Source organism: Salvelinus fontinalis, chromosome 25 (assembly GCF_029448725.1).
Source record: "Salvelinus fontinalis isolate EN_2023a chromosome 25, ASM2944872v1, whole genome shotgun sequence".
In the NCBI taxonomy this organism is placed as follows: Eukaryota; Metazoa; Chordata; class Actinopteri; order Salmoniformes; family Salmonidae; genus Salvelinus; species Salvelinus fontinalis.
The window spans coordinates 1,013,495-1,031,218 of NC_074689.1; the positions used below are offsets into that span (position 1 = coordinate 1,013,495).

Consider the following 17,724-nt stretch of genomic DNA (forward strand, 5'->3'; position numbering starts at 1 on the left):
GCACAGTTATGCATAGATATTGATATTGAGAAAAACAGTTATTGTGGTTTTGCTGGTGTGACATCTGTAATTTACCTAGTAATTAAATTACCCATATCCTCAGACTGGCCATAGGACTGTTTGGGCAAATGCCAGATGGCTGGACCATCTTTAGCCCATTGGTCCTGTCTAAAGTTGTTTGTTTTTGTTTTGCACAGAATGATCATTATTTGGCCAATAATGTGGGCCTTGAGGGAAAAAAATGGGCCGGTGTAGAGGTCTGAAGCAAAAAAAGAATAATAGGCTGGTGTGTAAGAAATGCCCAAGCCGATTTCTGGTCCCAGTCAGTCCCTGTAAGAGACTATAGATGCCTGTTGTCCTTGTGGTTTCCAAACTGTTCTCTCATCTGTGTAAGTATAGGAAGTCTATGTGAAAGACATGCTCTTTGCAGATACCTGAAAGATATATTCTAAAATAATGTTTTTCACCTAAGGGTGGTTTTAAAGGAACAGGTACCTATTTAATTTGTCAATTATATTGAATGATGCAAGACATTTGCTGATAGCTCAGAAGTGACAATTTAATCTCAAACTACATGTTCATTTTCTCCTGTTTCTTCACCCCTGGCGCAAGCTCTGCCAGAGAGCCGCAGACTTGGCGGGGCTCCTAACGTGGGAGGCGGGGGCCTAGTTGAGCTAGACATGTAGAGAGCGGAGAAGCCAAATAACTGGATGGGGAAACTGGAAGGACAGCCAACAGCCAACTGGTTATTGCCTCACTGTCACTGGTGAATGATGTGAGTTCCTATCCATTTCCCTATCAACCTTTGTCGATTGGCAATGAAGTATGAATCGAATAAAGAATGAATGGAATTGAATGAGAGCTCTGATGCTGCATTCATGTGTCCCCTTGTCCATCGTTTTATTAATTTAAGCCCTCACCCCTTTAGCTAACCCTTCCCCTAACCCTAATACCTTAATCCTAGCCTAGCTAACGTTAGCCACCTAGCTAGAATTCGTAATATTTAATGCTATGAAAATTAGTAAAATATTGTACTTTTAGAAAATGTGTAACATTTTGTAACATAAATAAAAATATTTGTCACATATCATACAACATGGGTGATAGACATCCACAAATTAATACATACTGTACCATAAGAAAAACTTTTAGCATACTAAATGGATTTTCCCGTATTTACGTACAGAGGGACATGTTGTTCTACAGAGGGGAGGTGGTTTTGGCAGGAGTCCAGTCAGAGGGTCAGAACCATAATTATGTTAACTCACTAGCTCATGTTAGAACATACAGTATGTTTAACTGGGAAACACAACATAAATCACCATGACCATGTGACCAAAAGTCTTTCAAAATCAAAGAGCCAGTCAATGCACCCTATTTCCCATAAACAGGACCTCACTTCAAATTTCTGAAGAAAAACACTTTACAGTTGACACCGATTTTGAGTTAGAATTGAGAAAAGTCCCTTGGTAAACCCCCCTAGTCCCCGGTCTTTAAATTGGCCAGGAAGCTGCTGTGAATCTCTGTGATGTGTGTATAAGCAGACAGTTGCTCCAGTGTTTCCTAGAAAGTCGCTGTTTGTGCCCTCAGCGGCAAGGGAGTTTGGCACGCTGACACACAATAGCACCACTTCCTGTGTGACTGTTAGCACGGATTTATTTCCCACGTTGATACTCATCAGCTTGCCAGCTACATCCCGAAACTGTCATAGAATCACTGTCTGACTTACGTACATGGTTTGATTACACCATAAGGAACCCTTCTTCATGTCTTCATTACATGTAGTGCAACAAGACCATTTTTGGGGGGGGGGGGGGGATTTTTAGATTTTTTTTATAGAAAATTTCCAGACCACTCATGGTCTGGAAAGCTCTCTACTTTTGATAGATTTAAATCAAACAATATTGAAATCACCTTTGTCACAACCATAAACGGTCAACTCCATCTGCCTGATAGGATATTCATTTTGGTTAATTGATTAATTTGGTTACCGTCTATTTTTATTCGATTTTAGAGTCATAGCAACTGAGGAAAAACAAATTGTTACTTTGTGTATCACTTGAATGAAAAAGACAATTCAAAAAAATTAAACGCCGTAAAAACATCAACTCTGTCAGATTTTTGTGTATCGTCAACTCTGTCAGAGTGCTGAAAGAACTGCTGGAATGGTTTTATTTTTATTTGGGATTTTCAAAATAATAATTTTCTATATTTTACTAAATGTTTGTATTGAACTTGTATTTTTAGAGGCAAAAGTATGTCTGTTTTTAGTATTTGCTGTTAACTCCGGCACTGGCTTGTCAACTCTGTCACTGATGGCTAACCCCCTTAATCTTTTTGTCCATATTGTGAAAAAAAATGTAATCACTGTTCTGCAACATATTGACATATTTGCTGTGTTAGATCCAAGGGATGTTTGCTTTCTAAATGTTGTTTTACGTTCTGAATCTAGAAAAACATGTCAAATTGGAAACTCTGGAAACTACAAGGTGTCGAAAGCATTCCACAGGAACCCAGCAGCGTTGCAGTTCTTGACACAAACCAGAACTACCATACCCTGTTCAAAGGCACAAATCTTTTGTAATGCCCATTCACCCTCTAAATGGCAGACATACACAATCCATGTCTCAATTGTTTAAATGCTTAAAAAAAATATGATATATATATATATATTTGCATTTTCATCAAAACTGCATTGTTGGTTAAGGGCTTGTAAGTAAGCGTTTCACCTGTTGTACTCGGCGCATGTGACAAATACAATTTGATTTGATAAAGTGGATTTAACAAGTGACATCAATAAGGGATCATAGCTTTCACCTGGTCTGTCATGTAGAGAGCAGGTGCTCTTAATGTTTGGTGTACTCAGTGTATATTTCAAATGTTGTTAATATTTAAAAAAATATGGGAAAAAGGAGAGATTGTCCTGTCTTCCAAGAATCCCTTAGTTGTATTTATTTTCTATAAAAAGAAAGTGCAATTCATCCTCATTCAGTAACTAGTCATCCTGGTCTGCTTTTCAAAATTTGGTAACCATAGTTTCATTACTCAGATTTCAAAGGCTGAATAATGCTCTGGTGCCCAAAAATGTCTCATCTTCCTGTCAAGATAGTTTGACTATGGTGCTAAACCTGTAGCCAGCACCCGTATCCACAAAGCATCTCAGAGTAGGAGTACTGAGCTATGATCAGTTTTAGCATTTAGACTAGAATGAATCAGATTATATGGACAGATCCTACATCAGCACTCCTACTCAGATGCTTCGCGGCTACGGGCCCAGGAATATATTTACTGACCCCCAGTGGACAGAGCGTGTATTTCACAGCAAACAATTCCAGTGGCTTCGAAAGTCACTCTATGGTACCAAATATCATATCATTCACATCGTTAAGAAATCGTTTAGAAATAATTATTGTATGTCATTTCGAGTTTGATTGAGCTCTGCCTTGATTTTGTAGTAGGTTATCTTGTTGAGGGCAGAAGCGATGTACGTGTCCGTGGACGAGATCCCGAGTTTGCCTGAAAAGCTCCTGTAAAATCACCCCCCAGCAGTAGTGGTACATGGGTAAAATCCCTGTGGAAGCCAAGCCAGAAACAAAAAGCCATACTATAACCTGTGTTGTGATAATTGCCCAGTTCGGTTCATACGTCTTGCCACCGTGATATATAGCCCTAACGCCAAGACAACAACCACACCTTTGTTTCATCATAAAACCAGAGAGCAACCTCTGTCCGGTGAAGTCCACAAAGCATATAGCATGTAACAAACAGTTACATGACCTACAGCATGGTCAAGCAAGTTAATGTTTCCGGCATTTTCGGACTACTTAAACAACGAACGATTTAGAACCACAGAGAGTTACCGCAAGTCACAAAGATAACAGGAGCTGCATCCACTATTCCAGCACCATTTCAACATTATCAAATCACCTATGTCTAATACAGTGACAACTAAAAGATACCAAAAACTATTTAGTCGAGTAAACGTAAGCTAAATATGATGTGGCTGTCCATTGTTCTGATTTCTCTCTCTCGCTGTGTGTGTGTGTGTGTGTGTGTGTGTGTGTGTGTGTGTGTGTGTGTGTGTGTGTGTGTGTGTGTGTGTGTGTGTGTGTGTGTGTGTGTGTGTGTGTGTGTGTGTGTGTGTGTGTGTGTGTGGAAAAAACATGTTGACTCGCCCTACTTGTAGAGAAATGCCAATGCCATCCTCCTCTCTTTCATGTTGACAAACAGTCTATGACTCGGTCATTCGGTACAGGACATGCTTCTAGCTACATATTGAACTTCCATCCTCTCAGGAGGCACAATGTATGCATTTATGGTTGAATCAGAATCACCGTTATACTCATTGGCCAGTACGGAGAATTAAGTAAAACCACATGTCCAAATCCCTATCTCCATCCATGGATCATTTAAGAAAGGGCCCATTTTAGCTAGATAGCCATCAGAGGATGACACAACGAGATGCAACCATTTAGGTTTTCTGTCAACGACATGTTGCTTTTGATGTGATTGGTGTGAAGCCAAATCCAAAAACTGGCTTCCATTGACACTTTTTTTGTCCTTATGCACCAGGACCATTCACAGCTTACCCAGTTAAACTCAACTCTGATTGGCTATTATTTGGTATGCAGCCAGCCAGCTGATGCCTTATGTCCATCAGATGCATATACTTTTTGATGGATGTCTTTTCCGTACTTACATGTTTCACTTTTCAACTAGATAAAAGCTAGCTAGTTGGAATATGTGTGGGTACTTCCATTTGTACCACCGCACGTTAAAGCAACGAACGAGTTGAACATATGCAGTACACAGAACACATCGCTGTCTAGTGCGGCATTCCCCAACATAAGAGTTGCGCCATTGACAATGAATGACTTCCACCGGAACGCAGAGTTTGATGCCTCTGGTGGGCATGAGGCGTGAAGCTAATTGACTAAATAATTTGGCAAATTTATCCCACCTGCCAACACATACATGAGACACCCACATCAAACCACACCTGAAACCAACTCAAGTTTGAATTCAATCATAGCAGCTAACATTTCTTAATGAACCACATCTAAAACAAGGCCAAATCAGGAAGTGCAGTTGTCCTTTAAGGCTTGAGTGTTTGGCATCTCGTGGGCCATGTCAACCAGTGGAGGCTGGTGGGAGGAGCTATAGGAGGACGGGGGTCATTGTAATGGCTGGAATGTAATAATTGGAACGGAGTCAAACATGTGGTTTCCATATCTTTGATGTGTATGATACCGTTCCATTTACTCCATTCCAGCCAATACAATAACTCAGTCCTCCTATAGCTCTTCACACCAACCTCCACGTATGTCAACACCCTACACAATGGATAGTTATAGTGTATTGTATCGGGTATTGTTGTCCCATTGAACAGAAAATTCAGGGCCAATGCAGTAAAACACTTTTTTTTTTTTACTGTTTTATATATATATATTTTTTAAATGATAACGCTCTTTTAGTGTAAGAGCTGTTTGAAAAGACCACCTGAAATTTCAGCCTGTTTTGTTGGGATGGAGTTTTGGCCTGCCTGGTGACATCACCATGAGGTAAATTAGTTAATAGACCAATAAGAAAGGGAGTTCCAAACATCTCTGCCAATAACAGCCAGTTTTCAGGTTTGCCCTCCCCACTCAGACCACTCCTAGACAGTCCTAGCAAAATTGTTGATGAGAAATTGCTCTTAGCTAAGACGCCATTTTAATTGAAAAAAAATCATAGTACAGGTATCAAGAAATAATTTGATATGGAGATAAACACGGCTGAATGAGAGCTGATAACAAAATCTGATATTTATAAGCATAGATTCTGCAGTACCCTCTTCATGCTTCCAGCCTTGTTCAAAGTAGGGTACTATATAGGGAATAGGGTACCATTTGGGAAGCAATCATGCACTTCTCGCAGAGAGATGAGATGCAGTTAGTCTCTTACCCTGGCCTAAATCTCATGGGTTCCCCGGATGCCGTCCAGCCCGATCTTCAGTTTAACCGTGTTAACCGCGGTACTCCATCACCTGGGTCTCGTACTCAGCCGTGGTGGCTCCAATTGGGCTTGTTGGTCATATCTGCGCCATGTAGCCTGATAAGCTCTTGTTAAGCCTAGAGAGGGTGTGTTTCTCTGCAGCCCATGATCGGACCCGAGCCAGCATGGGCCCCGCAGAAGCTACTGCTGCAGCCAGAGCTACACACGTTCCCAGCCCCCTGCTGCGGCCCATAGAGAAGGCAGCACTGCCACCACCCATATCCAGGCCCATCCCATTCATTGTAGTGTGAGGATTAACTTTAGATAGCTGCTTGCAGGCCCACATCTTTTATATTCTGTCCCAGGGTGCACTTTGAACAAATGTGAAAGAAGCTGACATTTTGGTAACAGCTTTTATTACCGCACAACAATTCAAACATATCACACATACACGTCTAATATGACATAGGTGGTCGTGTATCGTACTCTACAAGAGCATTACGTCAAAGACAGCAACATAGAATTTTTGTCATATTACACACATTTGCCTCTGGCCTGGTACCAGACGGATTACAATATATGCCTTGATACCAGGCTATTATCAGGGTTAAGGACAAAAAAGTTCACTGTTCCCATAAAAATATTCTATATGTGTAGAGACGTATTTATACATTTGCTTAGGTCCAACCTCTGATCTTTCCAAGCATTATTTATATGCTAAACAGGATAAAAATTGTAAGAAAAATAAGAAAACATGTCAAATCATACTACTGTATGTAAACGTTTCCCTCAAAACCTTCCCCTCAAGATATTTTGGAATGTTATGCTATGCTGCGATTCATAATATGTACCATTAGCCATGACTATTCACTATCATTAAAACTTGGAGCTCCGAATTCCGCCGGCTGAATACATATAAACAGATGTTGCATGATACCCCAGCTACATAGAAATAGGTGAAAAAGATTATACAGTCGAGGAGACACAATAGTTTATATTGGTGTCATGGGAAAATGTACCCATCACCATCAGATATAGACAGCACCAAAGCTTCAAGCATATCTCTCCTATTCAGAAGGCCTCCTTTTTTAGACAGCAAGTCAAGGACGTGAAAGTACTTGCATAGTGCAATGAGGAAAACCTACTACTAAACACACAAAGCTCCAGCTCCTAGATATGGGACAGCGCGGAGTAGCAGAGGGACAGAGACATTCAAGGTTCTTCTCCCAGTGAGACTGACCATAGGAGGCTCTGTCGATTAGCCCCCAACCCTTAATACCCCGCAATCATCTCCTAAAGCCAATGACTACAAAATCTGCTGGATCAGCGAGATGATACGATTCTTCTGAAAGGTTTTGAACTACAGGTGATATTCTCAATTACATTTTTTGTTCAAAGCACCTCCTCCTGCAGTGGGGTAGAATAAATGATAAATGGGCAAAAACCTTCTCCAGAGTGACAGTCCCAGGTTTTGGGCCATTTCTACCCTCGTCGTGTATTTTAACCTCCATTTTGTGTCTTGTTGTGTGATGCAAAGGGTTCATTCATCAGACTCGTATCTAGAATTGATACATTGGAACTGTTAGCAGAGAAGGTTGTTAGACAGGAACTGCAAACATAATCATCTTTCAGGAGAAGAATCTCAATTAACCAGTCTATATATCATACATAACAAATTTGTATAATAATCAACCGACTCACTTTGAAAGCCGTTTCCTGATGTCCTTGATCTGCTCATTTTTCTTGGTGAGGATCTCCTTCATGTTGCGGTAGGCAGAAGTCTGTTGGAACTTCCGGTCCAGCTCCTACACACACAAAACTGGATTGCATGATAACCTCAAAATGGCAGATATACAATTGGGTCCATAGCTCAAATGATAACTTCAGATGCAGTGCATTAGGAAAGTATTCAGATCCTTTAACTTTTTGTTTATGTTACAGCCTTATTCTAAAATGGATTAAATTGTTTTTCCTCCTCACTAATTTACACACAATACCCCATAATGACAAAGCAAAAACAGGTTTTTAGAAATTATTGCAAATGTATTAAAAATAAAAAACATTTCCATAAGAATTCAGACCCTTTACTCAGTACTTTGTTGAAGCACCTTTGGCAGGGATTACAGCCTCGAGTCTTCTTGGCACTTGAATTTGGAGAGTTTCTCCCATTCTTCTCTGCAGATCCTCTCAAGATCTGTCAGGTTGGATGGGGAGCGTCACTGCACAGCTATTTTCAGGTTTCTCCAGAGATGTTTGATCTGGTTCAAGTCCGGGCTCTGGCTGGGCCACTCAAGGACATACAGACTTGTCTCAAAGCCACTCCTGCGTTGTTTTAGTTGTCTGCTTAGGGTCGTTGTTCTGTTGGAAGGTGAACCTTCGCCCCAGTCTGAGGTCCTGAGCACTCTGGAGCAGGTTATCAAGGATCTCTCTGTACTTTGCTCCGTTCATCTTTCCCTCGATCCTGACTAGTCTCCCAGTCCCTGAAAAACATCCCCACAGCATGATGCCACCAACATGCTTCGCCGTAGGGATGGTGCCAGGTTTCTTCCAGACAGGTCAAAGAGTTCCATCTTGGTTTCAATCTTGGTTTCATCAGACCAGAGAATCTTATGGTTTCTTATGGTCTGAGAGTCTTTAGGTGCCTTTTGGCAAACTCCAAGCGGGCTGTCATGTGCCTTTTACTGAGGAGTGGCTTCCATTTGGCCACTCCACCACAAAGGCCTGATTGGTGGAGTGCTGCAGAAATGGTTGTCCTTCTGGAAGGTACTCCCATCTCCACAGAGGAACTCTGGAGCTCCCTTCTCCCCCGATTGCTCAGTTTGGCCAGGAAGCCAGCTCTAGGAAGAGTCTTGGTGGTTCTCCATTTAAGAATGATGGAGGCCACTGTGTTCTTGGGAACCTTCAATGCTGCAGAAATGTTTTGGTACCCTTCTCCAGATCTGTGCCTCGACACAATCCTGTCTTGGAGTTCTACGGACAATTCCTTTGACCTCATGGCTTGGTTTTTGCTCTAAGATGTACTGCCATCTGTGGGACTTTATATAGACAGGTGTGTGCCTTTCAATGGAAACAGAGCACCTGAGCTCAATTTTGAGTCTCATAGCAAAGGGTGTGAATACTTATGTAAATAAAGGTATTTCTGTTTTTTTTATTTTAATTTGCAAACATTTCTAAAAACCTGTTTTCACTGTCATTATGGGGTAGTGTGTGTAGATTGATGAGGAAAATAAATATTTAATCAATTTGAGAATAAGGTTGTAACGTAATAAATGTGGAAAAAGTCAAGCGGTCTGAATACTTTCCGAAAACACTGTATTTTGAGACTGAAGTTCACACAATTGTCTATTGGTTGAAATCAATGCATGATTTATGTGAAAGGCATCAGGTAGGTACCAGTATAGGGTACGGGCCAAGCACGTACCTTCTCTGCCAGGGACAGTTGTTCCTGTACCCTGAGCAGGTCATGTTTGGCAGACACCAGGTTGTCCTGCAGGTCTCTTTGGGAGGCAGCGTTGACACTCAGGGACTTCTGGTAGTCTTCCTGCAGTGCTGCCACCGTGTCCTCCAGACTAGTGATCTCCTGAGAACGGGTGGTCATCTTGGGGAGAGAGACAAGGCATGTCAGTGGGTGAACTTTGATGTGCGTTCCAAATGGCCCCCTTTTCCCTATACAGTGCAGTACTTTTGACCAGAGCCCTATGGGAATCGGGTGCCATTTAGGATGCACACTCAGATTGACATATATTCAACACACAAAGCATAGTGACAGATTGATACATACCAGTTGATTTCCATGAAAGCAAATTAAATAATAGTAATCGTTCAGAAAAAAAGCAGGACAAAAGCTTCAACACATCATAAACACAAGTCCAGCATGTGGACAATTTCACTAAAAGGAAAACAATTATACAATGCACAAAAACCAGGAAGTAAACAGGAAATACTACTGAAAAATCAAGTGCAGTTGTCATTCTATGGTCTTTTGAACCAGGTTTGTTTGTTATATTGTTAACCCATGACCTTGAACCCATGGCCCTTATGGTGCTACAGTACTTGCTGTTCCCCCTTGACCTTCTGCAAGTCTTTGAGAGCCCTCTCCGCCCTGGTCTTCTCATCCAACGCACCCATGGCCTGAAAAACAATCAGTATACTGCATATAAGTGATACCAACATATAAGTGATACGATCATTCAATTAGCAAGGTCAGGTGTAGGTTACAATAGTTAAAAGTTCCAATAAGTAGAGTGCATTTAAGTGTTCGTAAATTCACTCTGGATGCTCTGCTCTGGAATGCAACAATAGCTAGAGTACTATAACATAACTTACTTACTTAGTAACATAGCAGGCTATTCTAGCCAGATAGCTAGCTTGCTACAGTACAATGTCTTTCATTTCTTTATTTTAGGAGTATGACACCGCCAACATTTTAATGGAAATCCTGAATATGTTAACCCTCAATACGCAGCAATACACACACACACGTATTCCAGACTATTCAGATTTTTTAAACTTATGTACATTAATGACGACTTCAAAATGCACTTCAAAATGAAAAAGAGCAACTTCCAAACCCCTCTCTGAGGAAATAGCTACCCAAATAACCAACCAGGCAGTTCGGCCATCCATTCCATTCTAGCAGACAAGCAGCCCATGATTGTTCTGTGGCTACTAGGAAATCAGGAGTCATTCAAGTGAATATTGTCGTGCCATTATAAACTAATCATGATCATGGATGTGATCAGGTACAGAACTTGACAAAATGATGTCCAAATCTACAGTACCACACCATTGATAATCAACATCATAACTAAGTAAGAACATGTCAATCAGAAACACACTTTACGGAATCAGATGTGTGAGGTACCTGGGTTTCCAAAGTCCGGAGCCTGCCTTTGAGCTTATTATTTTCCTCTTGTAGCCTTGATATCTCCTGATGAAAAACCAAAGTGAAGAAACAGTTGATGAGATGGCTGGTGATATAGCTGCTGAGCTGGTGCTCTTACAATATACATCTGTACTACCAGATGAGGTTTGAGTACCGTACCTTGTTGAGAAGTTCAGATACCCCACCTTCATTCAGCGGTGCTAACTTGGGCTTGCTAATTTCTTGGTTAGTCTGGGTAAGGAAGTAAGGCATGTACGTGAGCACATACTCTCCCATCAATAAATGGCATCAATATATGTTGTCAGCTGTCCATTACCTTGATAACTTGGACTTAAAACATTCACTTAAAAAGGTCGGCCATTTCCAATTGTGATACGATTCAAGTGCTGTGTATTTCATGAAAGTGCAACATTTCAGCCTTAACCCTAAACATGTAATATATGCACACTTCTTATTTTATAAAGGGGAAATAGTTCAAAGTGGTTGGGCACTCACCTTATTTGGGGTTTTAAACTCAGTATTCTCAAACTCAGCCACTTGCTCTAACAACTCTCTGTAGAAAATGAACAAGAGCAAAGGGGATGAGAAAAAGAGAGATGGACGAAAAATTTGAACATTTTACACTTTTAGGAACATTTATAGCTCATCAACGAACCAGAGTAATGACAGAATGTTTGATACCATAAAGTGAGTTTCATTGAGTGTAATAAAGGTCAAATGTAGTTTAAACACAGCTGTTAATATTCTCCATTCAGCAGATGTTAGATGTCAAATACAAACAAAGACCCAAATTGCTAGAACATTTTTAATAAACCAATATCTCTCATTCCCTCACACTCATGTCCCAATCTCACAACGACCTCACAATATCCAGAGAGGCAAATCAAAGTCTTGTTCGTAAAGTACGAAAATGGTCTCTCTAATACCATTTGCCATGTAATCACTGTCTCCATTCTACCATTCTACATTGCTGATGGCCTGTCAGTTTTTCAACATCAAAAAGTTGGGACTGTAAAAGGAATGGCTTCCCACCCCCTCTCTCTAAAAGACCCATTAACACAGTCCCTCGGCCTGGAAATGTACTCCACATCACAGAGCCATTTTATACATTTCAAAGTGGCATGTTCCTGTGCCCCAGTAACAAGTTCAGATCCATCCTCAGAGTGAGGCAGTGAGTGTGAGGGAAGGGTCCTTAGCCTCACCCTCCCATTTCATTGTATTGTTGGGGGAAAAGGGTAGTGAAGTGTGAGAAACCATTATCTGCTATTAACCCATTGCGTAATTGCTTCAATAGCCTTCAGTCCGAGTTTAGATTTAGGATGTGCGCTATTGAGATTCATTGAGCCACCAGCTAGTTTCCAATGTTAAACTGAAATATACCTTCACATACACTCCCTAATTCTCAGTACTACCTACTATTTTACATTTTAGTCACTAAGCAGACGCTCTTATCCAGAGCAAATTACAGTTAGGAGTGCATACATTTTTGTACTGGTCCCCCGTGGGAATCGAACCCACAACCCTGGCGTTGCAAGCACCATGCTCTACCAACTGAGCCGCAAAATGGGAGTCAGTCTGTCCTTGAAGCCCCCCCCCCCATCCCCACAGTCCACCTCCGCGCCATCCCACCCCTCCCCACAACCCACCTGTTCTCCAGCTCCGATATGTCAGTCTGCAGACGGAGGTAGAACTTTTCAGCCTGGGAGAAGAGCTGCCGAAGCAGCAGCACGTTGGTGTGGGCCGTGTTGATGAGCTCTGTCTCGACCTCCCCTCGCACAACCAGCTGCAGCCCGTCCAGCATGTCCCGCACCTCGTCCACTGTGAATGTCTCCTCCACTAGCCTATAATAGAATATAAATAGAATAACTATTTTTCCCTGTGGGGGAACTTCTTCTTTGGAGATACACAAATACCCTTCAAAGCTGTCCTAAAAAGACAGACTTGCATTCCTCCGACAAGCATTGTTGTCTAGCTGTGATAAAAAAAAACATAAAAATAGTGTGATACAACACCTGCTGTCTTTAAGGTCCTCGAAGCAGGAGTCAATGGTCTTGAGTCTGATGATCCTCTTGGAGCGTGCAAAGCGCATGTAGTTGATGGCCTCATTCTGATGGTGTTCATTGAAACCAAACTCAGCCTTCAAGGAGAGAGAAGGAGAAAGAGGGACAGGGTTGGATGTCAATTCACAGCTAAGTAACATAAACTAGAAGACGGATCTGTGGTTGTGGCCCTCTTCATTAATCATAGTTAGTTGTTTAGCTAGCAGGTTAAGTTACTGTTTCAAGCACAATATCGAACAATTTCTCTTCAAGTTGGATTAAACCTAACCCCATTCTTAACCACGCTGCTAACCTTAAATTAAGACCAAATAGCTCATTTTAGTTTTCATGCATTTTTACGATATAGTCAATTTTGACTGTGGCAATTAGTGGAAACCCTAGCTAATCAGCAGGCAGCTCTGTGTCGTCATGGAAACGTTATAGTATGTTCTAGAGGGCTAGCCTAGTAGCAGTCACTTGGCTAGCTAGCTAATGTTTACAATTTCGCTACTCACTCACTAAACTAACGTCAGCAAGCTAACTATCCGTGCAGTCGACCGCATCGATTACAGAGATTGTTCGCGCACCAGACGTGACAAAGCATAATCCTGCTGCTGCTACTACTACTCTGTTCTTTATTTTACTCGAGTCAGGGCTACTGTATCCTGATGCCTAACGTTAACATCGTTAGTCACTTTACCCTGCCTTCGTGACATGACTCATGTACATATCTACCTCAAATACCTCATACCCCTGCACATTGATTTGGTATTGGTACTCGTGGTATATAGCTCAATTCTTGGGTATTGTATTCCTTTTGTGTTAGCTACTATTTTTCTTTGTATTATTATTTTTTAACTCTGCATCGTTGGGAAGGGCTCGTAAGCAAGAATTTCACGGCTAAGTCTAACATTACAACCGTTGTATTCGGCGCATGTGATGAATACAATTTGATTTGATCCCTTGCTAAATCCACACCAGCAAGCTGGCCATATCATGTTGCTGGCTACATAAGCTAACTAGCTAACGTTAGCTGGGCTAAAGCTTGCTAATGTTACTCACCATTGTTGACGCCAAACACCCTACTCTTTTACTGCTAAGTATTATGTTAACTGGCTAGACAAACGAGCAGTTACACTACGCTTTAAACTAGCTATGTTTATTGATGGTGATATCTGAAAAAATATCAGCTAGCTCGCCTCTTCAGCTCTAGAGATGTCTTGGATACGGAAAAGCGTCATTGCGTTGGTAACCATGGAGCACGTTCAACCATAGAACACTAAATGTGAAATCTTATGTTTATTTGACTCTGATGATAAAGAAATAGAAAATATTCCTGTAAAGGACTGTGTTAAATATTTAGGAATACATCTGTCAAAAAAACAATGTCAGACAACATTTGAATTTCTGTCCTAAAATTAAGAAAACCTCAAATATATTCAATAATTGGCTACAAAGAGATCTTTCTATACTTGGGAGAGTACTTCTGTCCAAGGCAGAGGGACTGTCTCGTTTTGTGTACCCCTCATTGTCGTTATGTGTAAATCCTGCTACTTGTAAAGAGATCAATAAGAGCTTTCTTGACTTCATTTGGAAAAATAGGTCTCACAAACTAAAAAAGTCAGTCCTTTCTAACAAAAGAGCTGAAGGCGGTCTAGAAGTGTTGGATTTTGTTGACATAAATAACACTTTCAAGATAAACTGGTTGAAAATATGTTTGATCAAGACTGATTCAATATGGTATTTCATTCCAAATAATGTGTTTAATAAATTGGGAGGTCTTACATTTTTACTGAAATGTAATTATATTCCTGAAAGATTACCTGCTAAATTGGCTCGGTTTCACCAACAAGCTTTAATGGCCTGGAAAATATGTTTCCTGCAGAATTTTTCCCCAAATCAAGTTCTTTTGTGGAATAATTCAGACATAACTGTAAGGAATAAGTCATTGTTCTACCCCAGCTGGCACGAGAGGAATATTGACTTTGTTCTTGATGTTTTCAACAACAAGGGTAATATTCTCATATGAACAATTTATAACATTGAAAGACTTTCCAATACCTTTCAGAGAGTTTATTTCTGTGATCAAAGCCGTTCCCAGTGGTCTAACTACACTTATGAAAAGTCCTCTTAATTTTGGGAATGATAACAAAGTTTATCCAGAACTCAGATTGGAAGGTGTGGGCTTACTTGAGAAATCTTGTTGTAATAAATATTATAAGACAAATTCTTCATTCACAAAACCAACTTACACCGAGAGGAACGTTTTTCTGGAACATGCTTATTCCTGACATTGTCTGGAAAAATGCATGGATAAGGAAGTGCACTTCAATATTTTACATAAGATATATCCATGTAATTCAATGATATCCAAATTTGTGGCTATTGATGATATCTACATTTTCTGTGAAAAAGAAGGTGAGAATCTGTCTCACTTGTTCCTTGAATGTAAATTTATGTATGCATTTTGGGGAAACCTTGCAAAATACTTATTTACCATTATGAACACTACCTATGTTTTTGACATGAAAGATATAATACGTTACAATTGCAATGATAACAAGACCACTGAAATTATTGTGATTTTTTTTTAAATTCTTGTTGCCAAATACTTCATACACAAACAAAAATTCCAAAATTCTATACCAAAATTACACTTTACATTTTTTTGAATTGATCTATTTTATTAAAACATTAACCCCAGTGAATAATAAGAATAACATTTTCCTAAATCATCACAAGAAGATTTTTTCAGAGTGATTACAATTGTACTAGAATTGTTAATTTTTTTATTTATTTTTGTTTGTTCCAGTATTTTCTCGTTAATACCTGCGTTCTGTTTTGTATGATGTAAGAATGTAAATTGTTGATCTGTATTTTGAATAATTAAAAAAATTAATAAATTAATCAATAGAAAAAAAATTTCAGCCATTGAACAAGTTCCTTGTTGGGTTAACATTTCTAGTTCTATGCATTCTATTAAATTACTTGAGGGGCTATACAGTACATTCGGAAAGTATTCAGACCACTTCACTTTTTCCACATTTTGTTACGTTACAGCCATATTCTAAAAAGTATTCATTAATTGTTTTCCTCGTCAATCTACACACAATATATAATGAAAAAGCGAAAACAGTTTTTATAAATGTTTGCAAATTTATAAAAAGAAAAACATAAATATCTTCTTTACATAAATATTCAGACCCTTTGCTATAAGACTCGACATTGAGCTCAGGTGCATCCTGTTTCCAGTGATCATCCTTGAGATGTTTTTACAACTTCATTGGAGTCCACCTGTGATAAATTCAATTTATTGGACATGATTTGGAAAGGCACACACCTGTCTATATAAGGTCCCACAGTTGACAGTGCATGTAGAGAAAAAACCCAGCCATGAGGTCGAAGGAAATGTCCATATAGCGCCGAGACAGGATTGTGTAGAGACACAGATCTGGGGAAGGGTACCAAAACATTTCTGCAGCATTGAAAGTCCCCAAGAACACAGTGGCCTCCATCATTCTTAAATGGAAAAAGTTTGGAACCACCAAGACTCTTCCTAGAGCTGGTCGTCCGGCCGTACTGAGCTATCAGGGGAGAAGGGTCTTGATAAGGCAGGTGACAAAGAACCCGATGGTCACTCTGACAGAGCTCCAGAGTTCCTCTGTGAGAATCTTCCAGAAGTACAACCATCTCTGCAGGTCTTCACCAATCAGGCCTTTGTGGTAGCGTGGCCAGACAGAAGCCACTCCTCAGTAAAAGGCACATGACAGCCCGCTTGGAGTTTGCCAAAAGGCACCTAAAGGTATCTCAGACCATGAAAAACAAGATTCTCTGGTCTGATGAAACAAAGATTGAACTCTTTGGCCTGAATGCCCAACGTCACGTCTGGAGCCTGATGTACATGATGGGGTGCTCCTCCCCATCGTGTATCTGGGACAGAACGGCCCCTAATCCCGTATCGCATACATCCGTCTGGACCACCATCGGCACCTGGAAATCAGGCGTTACAAGAATCGGATGGGAGCACAGCGTTTCCTTCAGACGGCTGAACGCTGCTTCAGTCTCGTCCATTCATTTCACTGTTTTCGGGAGGCGGGCCCTGGTTAGATCAGTGAGGGGGGAAGCTATAGCCACAAAGTTGGGGATAAACCGGCTATAGTATCCTGCCAGTCCCAGGAAGGACTTGACCTGTGTCATGGTGCGTGGAATGGGCCAGTCACGTACTGCGTGAACCTTCCTCTCCTGGGGCTTGACGTTCCCCCGTCCGATCAAATACCCCAGGTACTCCACCTCCTCGAACCCTAGTTTGCATTTCTTGGGGTTTGCGGTCAAGCCGGCATGTCTGAGCGCGTCCAGCACCGCCTGGAGGGGCGTCAAGTGCTCTTCCCAACCTTGGCTGTGGATGATGATTGTTGCGTCAAAACAGAACACTCAAAACATGAGCACAATGGCAGCTCTTCCTTTAAAGACCTCCAGGCCTCAAGAGGGCAGATAACCCAAAAACACGGGTGGAACTAAAAAATTGAGCCAGGATTTCTGGAGGGACTACTTTTACATGCGCACCTGGCAGATAAGCATGGGTATAAAATGTTTGGTCCTCAACACATACACAGCTCATTGTTCAACCCTAAAGACGCAACTGGTATGTAATGTTTGGAATTATTTATTATGTTGCATCCAGTGCTTAGCACAATTTACATGTTTAACTCTGGTAGGAGTGTTGACTTTTGTTGTGGATATTTTCTGACTGCAGAAGTAATTGCTAGAAGTGCTAGATTAAATTGTTTAAACGTTTACTTTATTCAAAGCCATGCTTTGTTGCTGTGT

The 17,724-nt window shown here is 40.8% G+C and overlaps 1 protein-coding gene across 3 annotated transcripts; it reads right to left on the reverse strand.

Moving 5' to 3' along the window:
- Positions 1-6,372: 6,372 nt before the first annotated feature.
- Positions 6,373-14,171, reverse strand: LOC129822722 (leucine zipper transcription factor-like protein 1). Of its 3 annotated transcripts, none has more exons than XR_008754519.1 (10): positions 13,960-14,171; positions 12,871-12,995; positions 12,505-12,699; positions 11,354-11,411; positions 11,018-11,089; positions 10,838-10,903; positions 10,027-10,104; positions 9,395-9,571; positions 7,675-7,792; positions 6,373-7,532 (listed from the first exon to the last, which is right to left on the reverse strand). XR_008754519.1 is itself a non-coding variant. In XM_055881059.1 (10 exons), the coding sequence occupies exons 1-10, from the start codon at positions 13,960-13,962 to the stop codon at positions 7,514-7,516; spliced, it is 879 nt and encodes a 292-aa protein (XP_055737034.1). In that variant the 5' UTR covers positions 13,963-14,169; the 3' UTR covers positions 6,373-7,513. The 3 variants fall into 3 exon arrangements, 2 of the variants coding, with proteins under 2 accessions (XP_055737034.1, XP_055737033.1); XM_055881059.1 differs by having other exon boundaries at positions 7,675-7,778; positions 9,395-9,553; positions 13,960-14,169; XM_055881058.1 differs by having other exon boundaries at positions 7,675-7,778; positions 13,960-14,169.
- Between the last annotated feature and the right edge of the window lie 3,553 nt (positions 14,172-17,724).

Excerpts from the sequence above, each read along its gene's own strand:
- LOC129822722 (XM_055881058.1), bottom strand. Across the intron at positions 11,412-12,504 it reads ATATCGGAGCTGGAGAACAG|AGAGTTGTTAGAGCAAGTGG; the intron begins GTGGGTTGTGGG and ends CATTTTCTACAG. Across the intron at positions 9,572-10,026 it reads AGGTCAAGGGGGAACAGCAA|ATGACCACCCGTTCTCAGGA; the intron begins GTACTGTAGCAC and ends TCTCTCCCCAAG.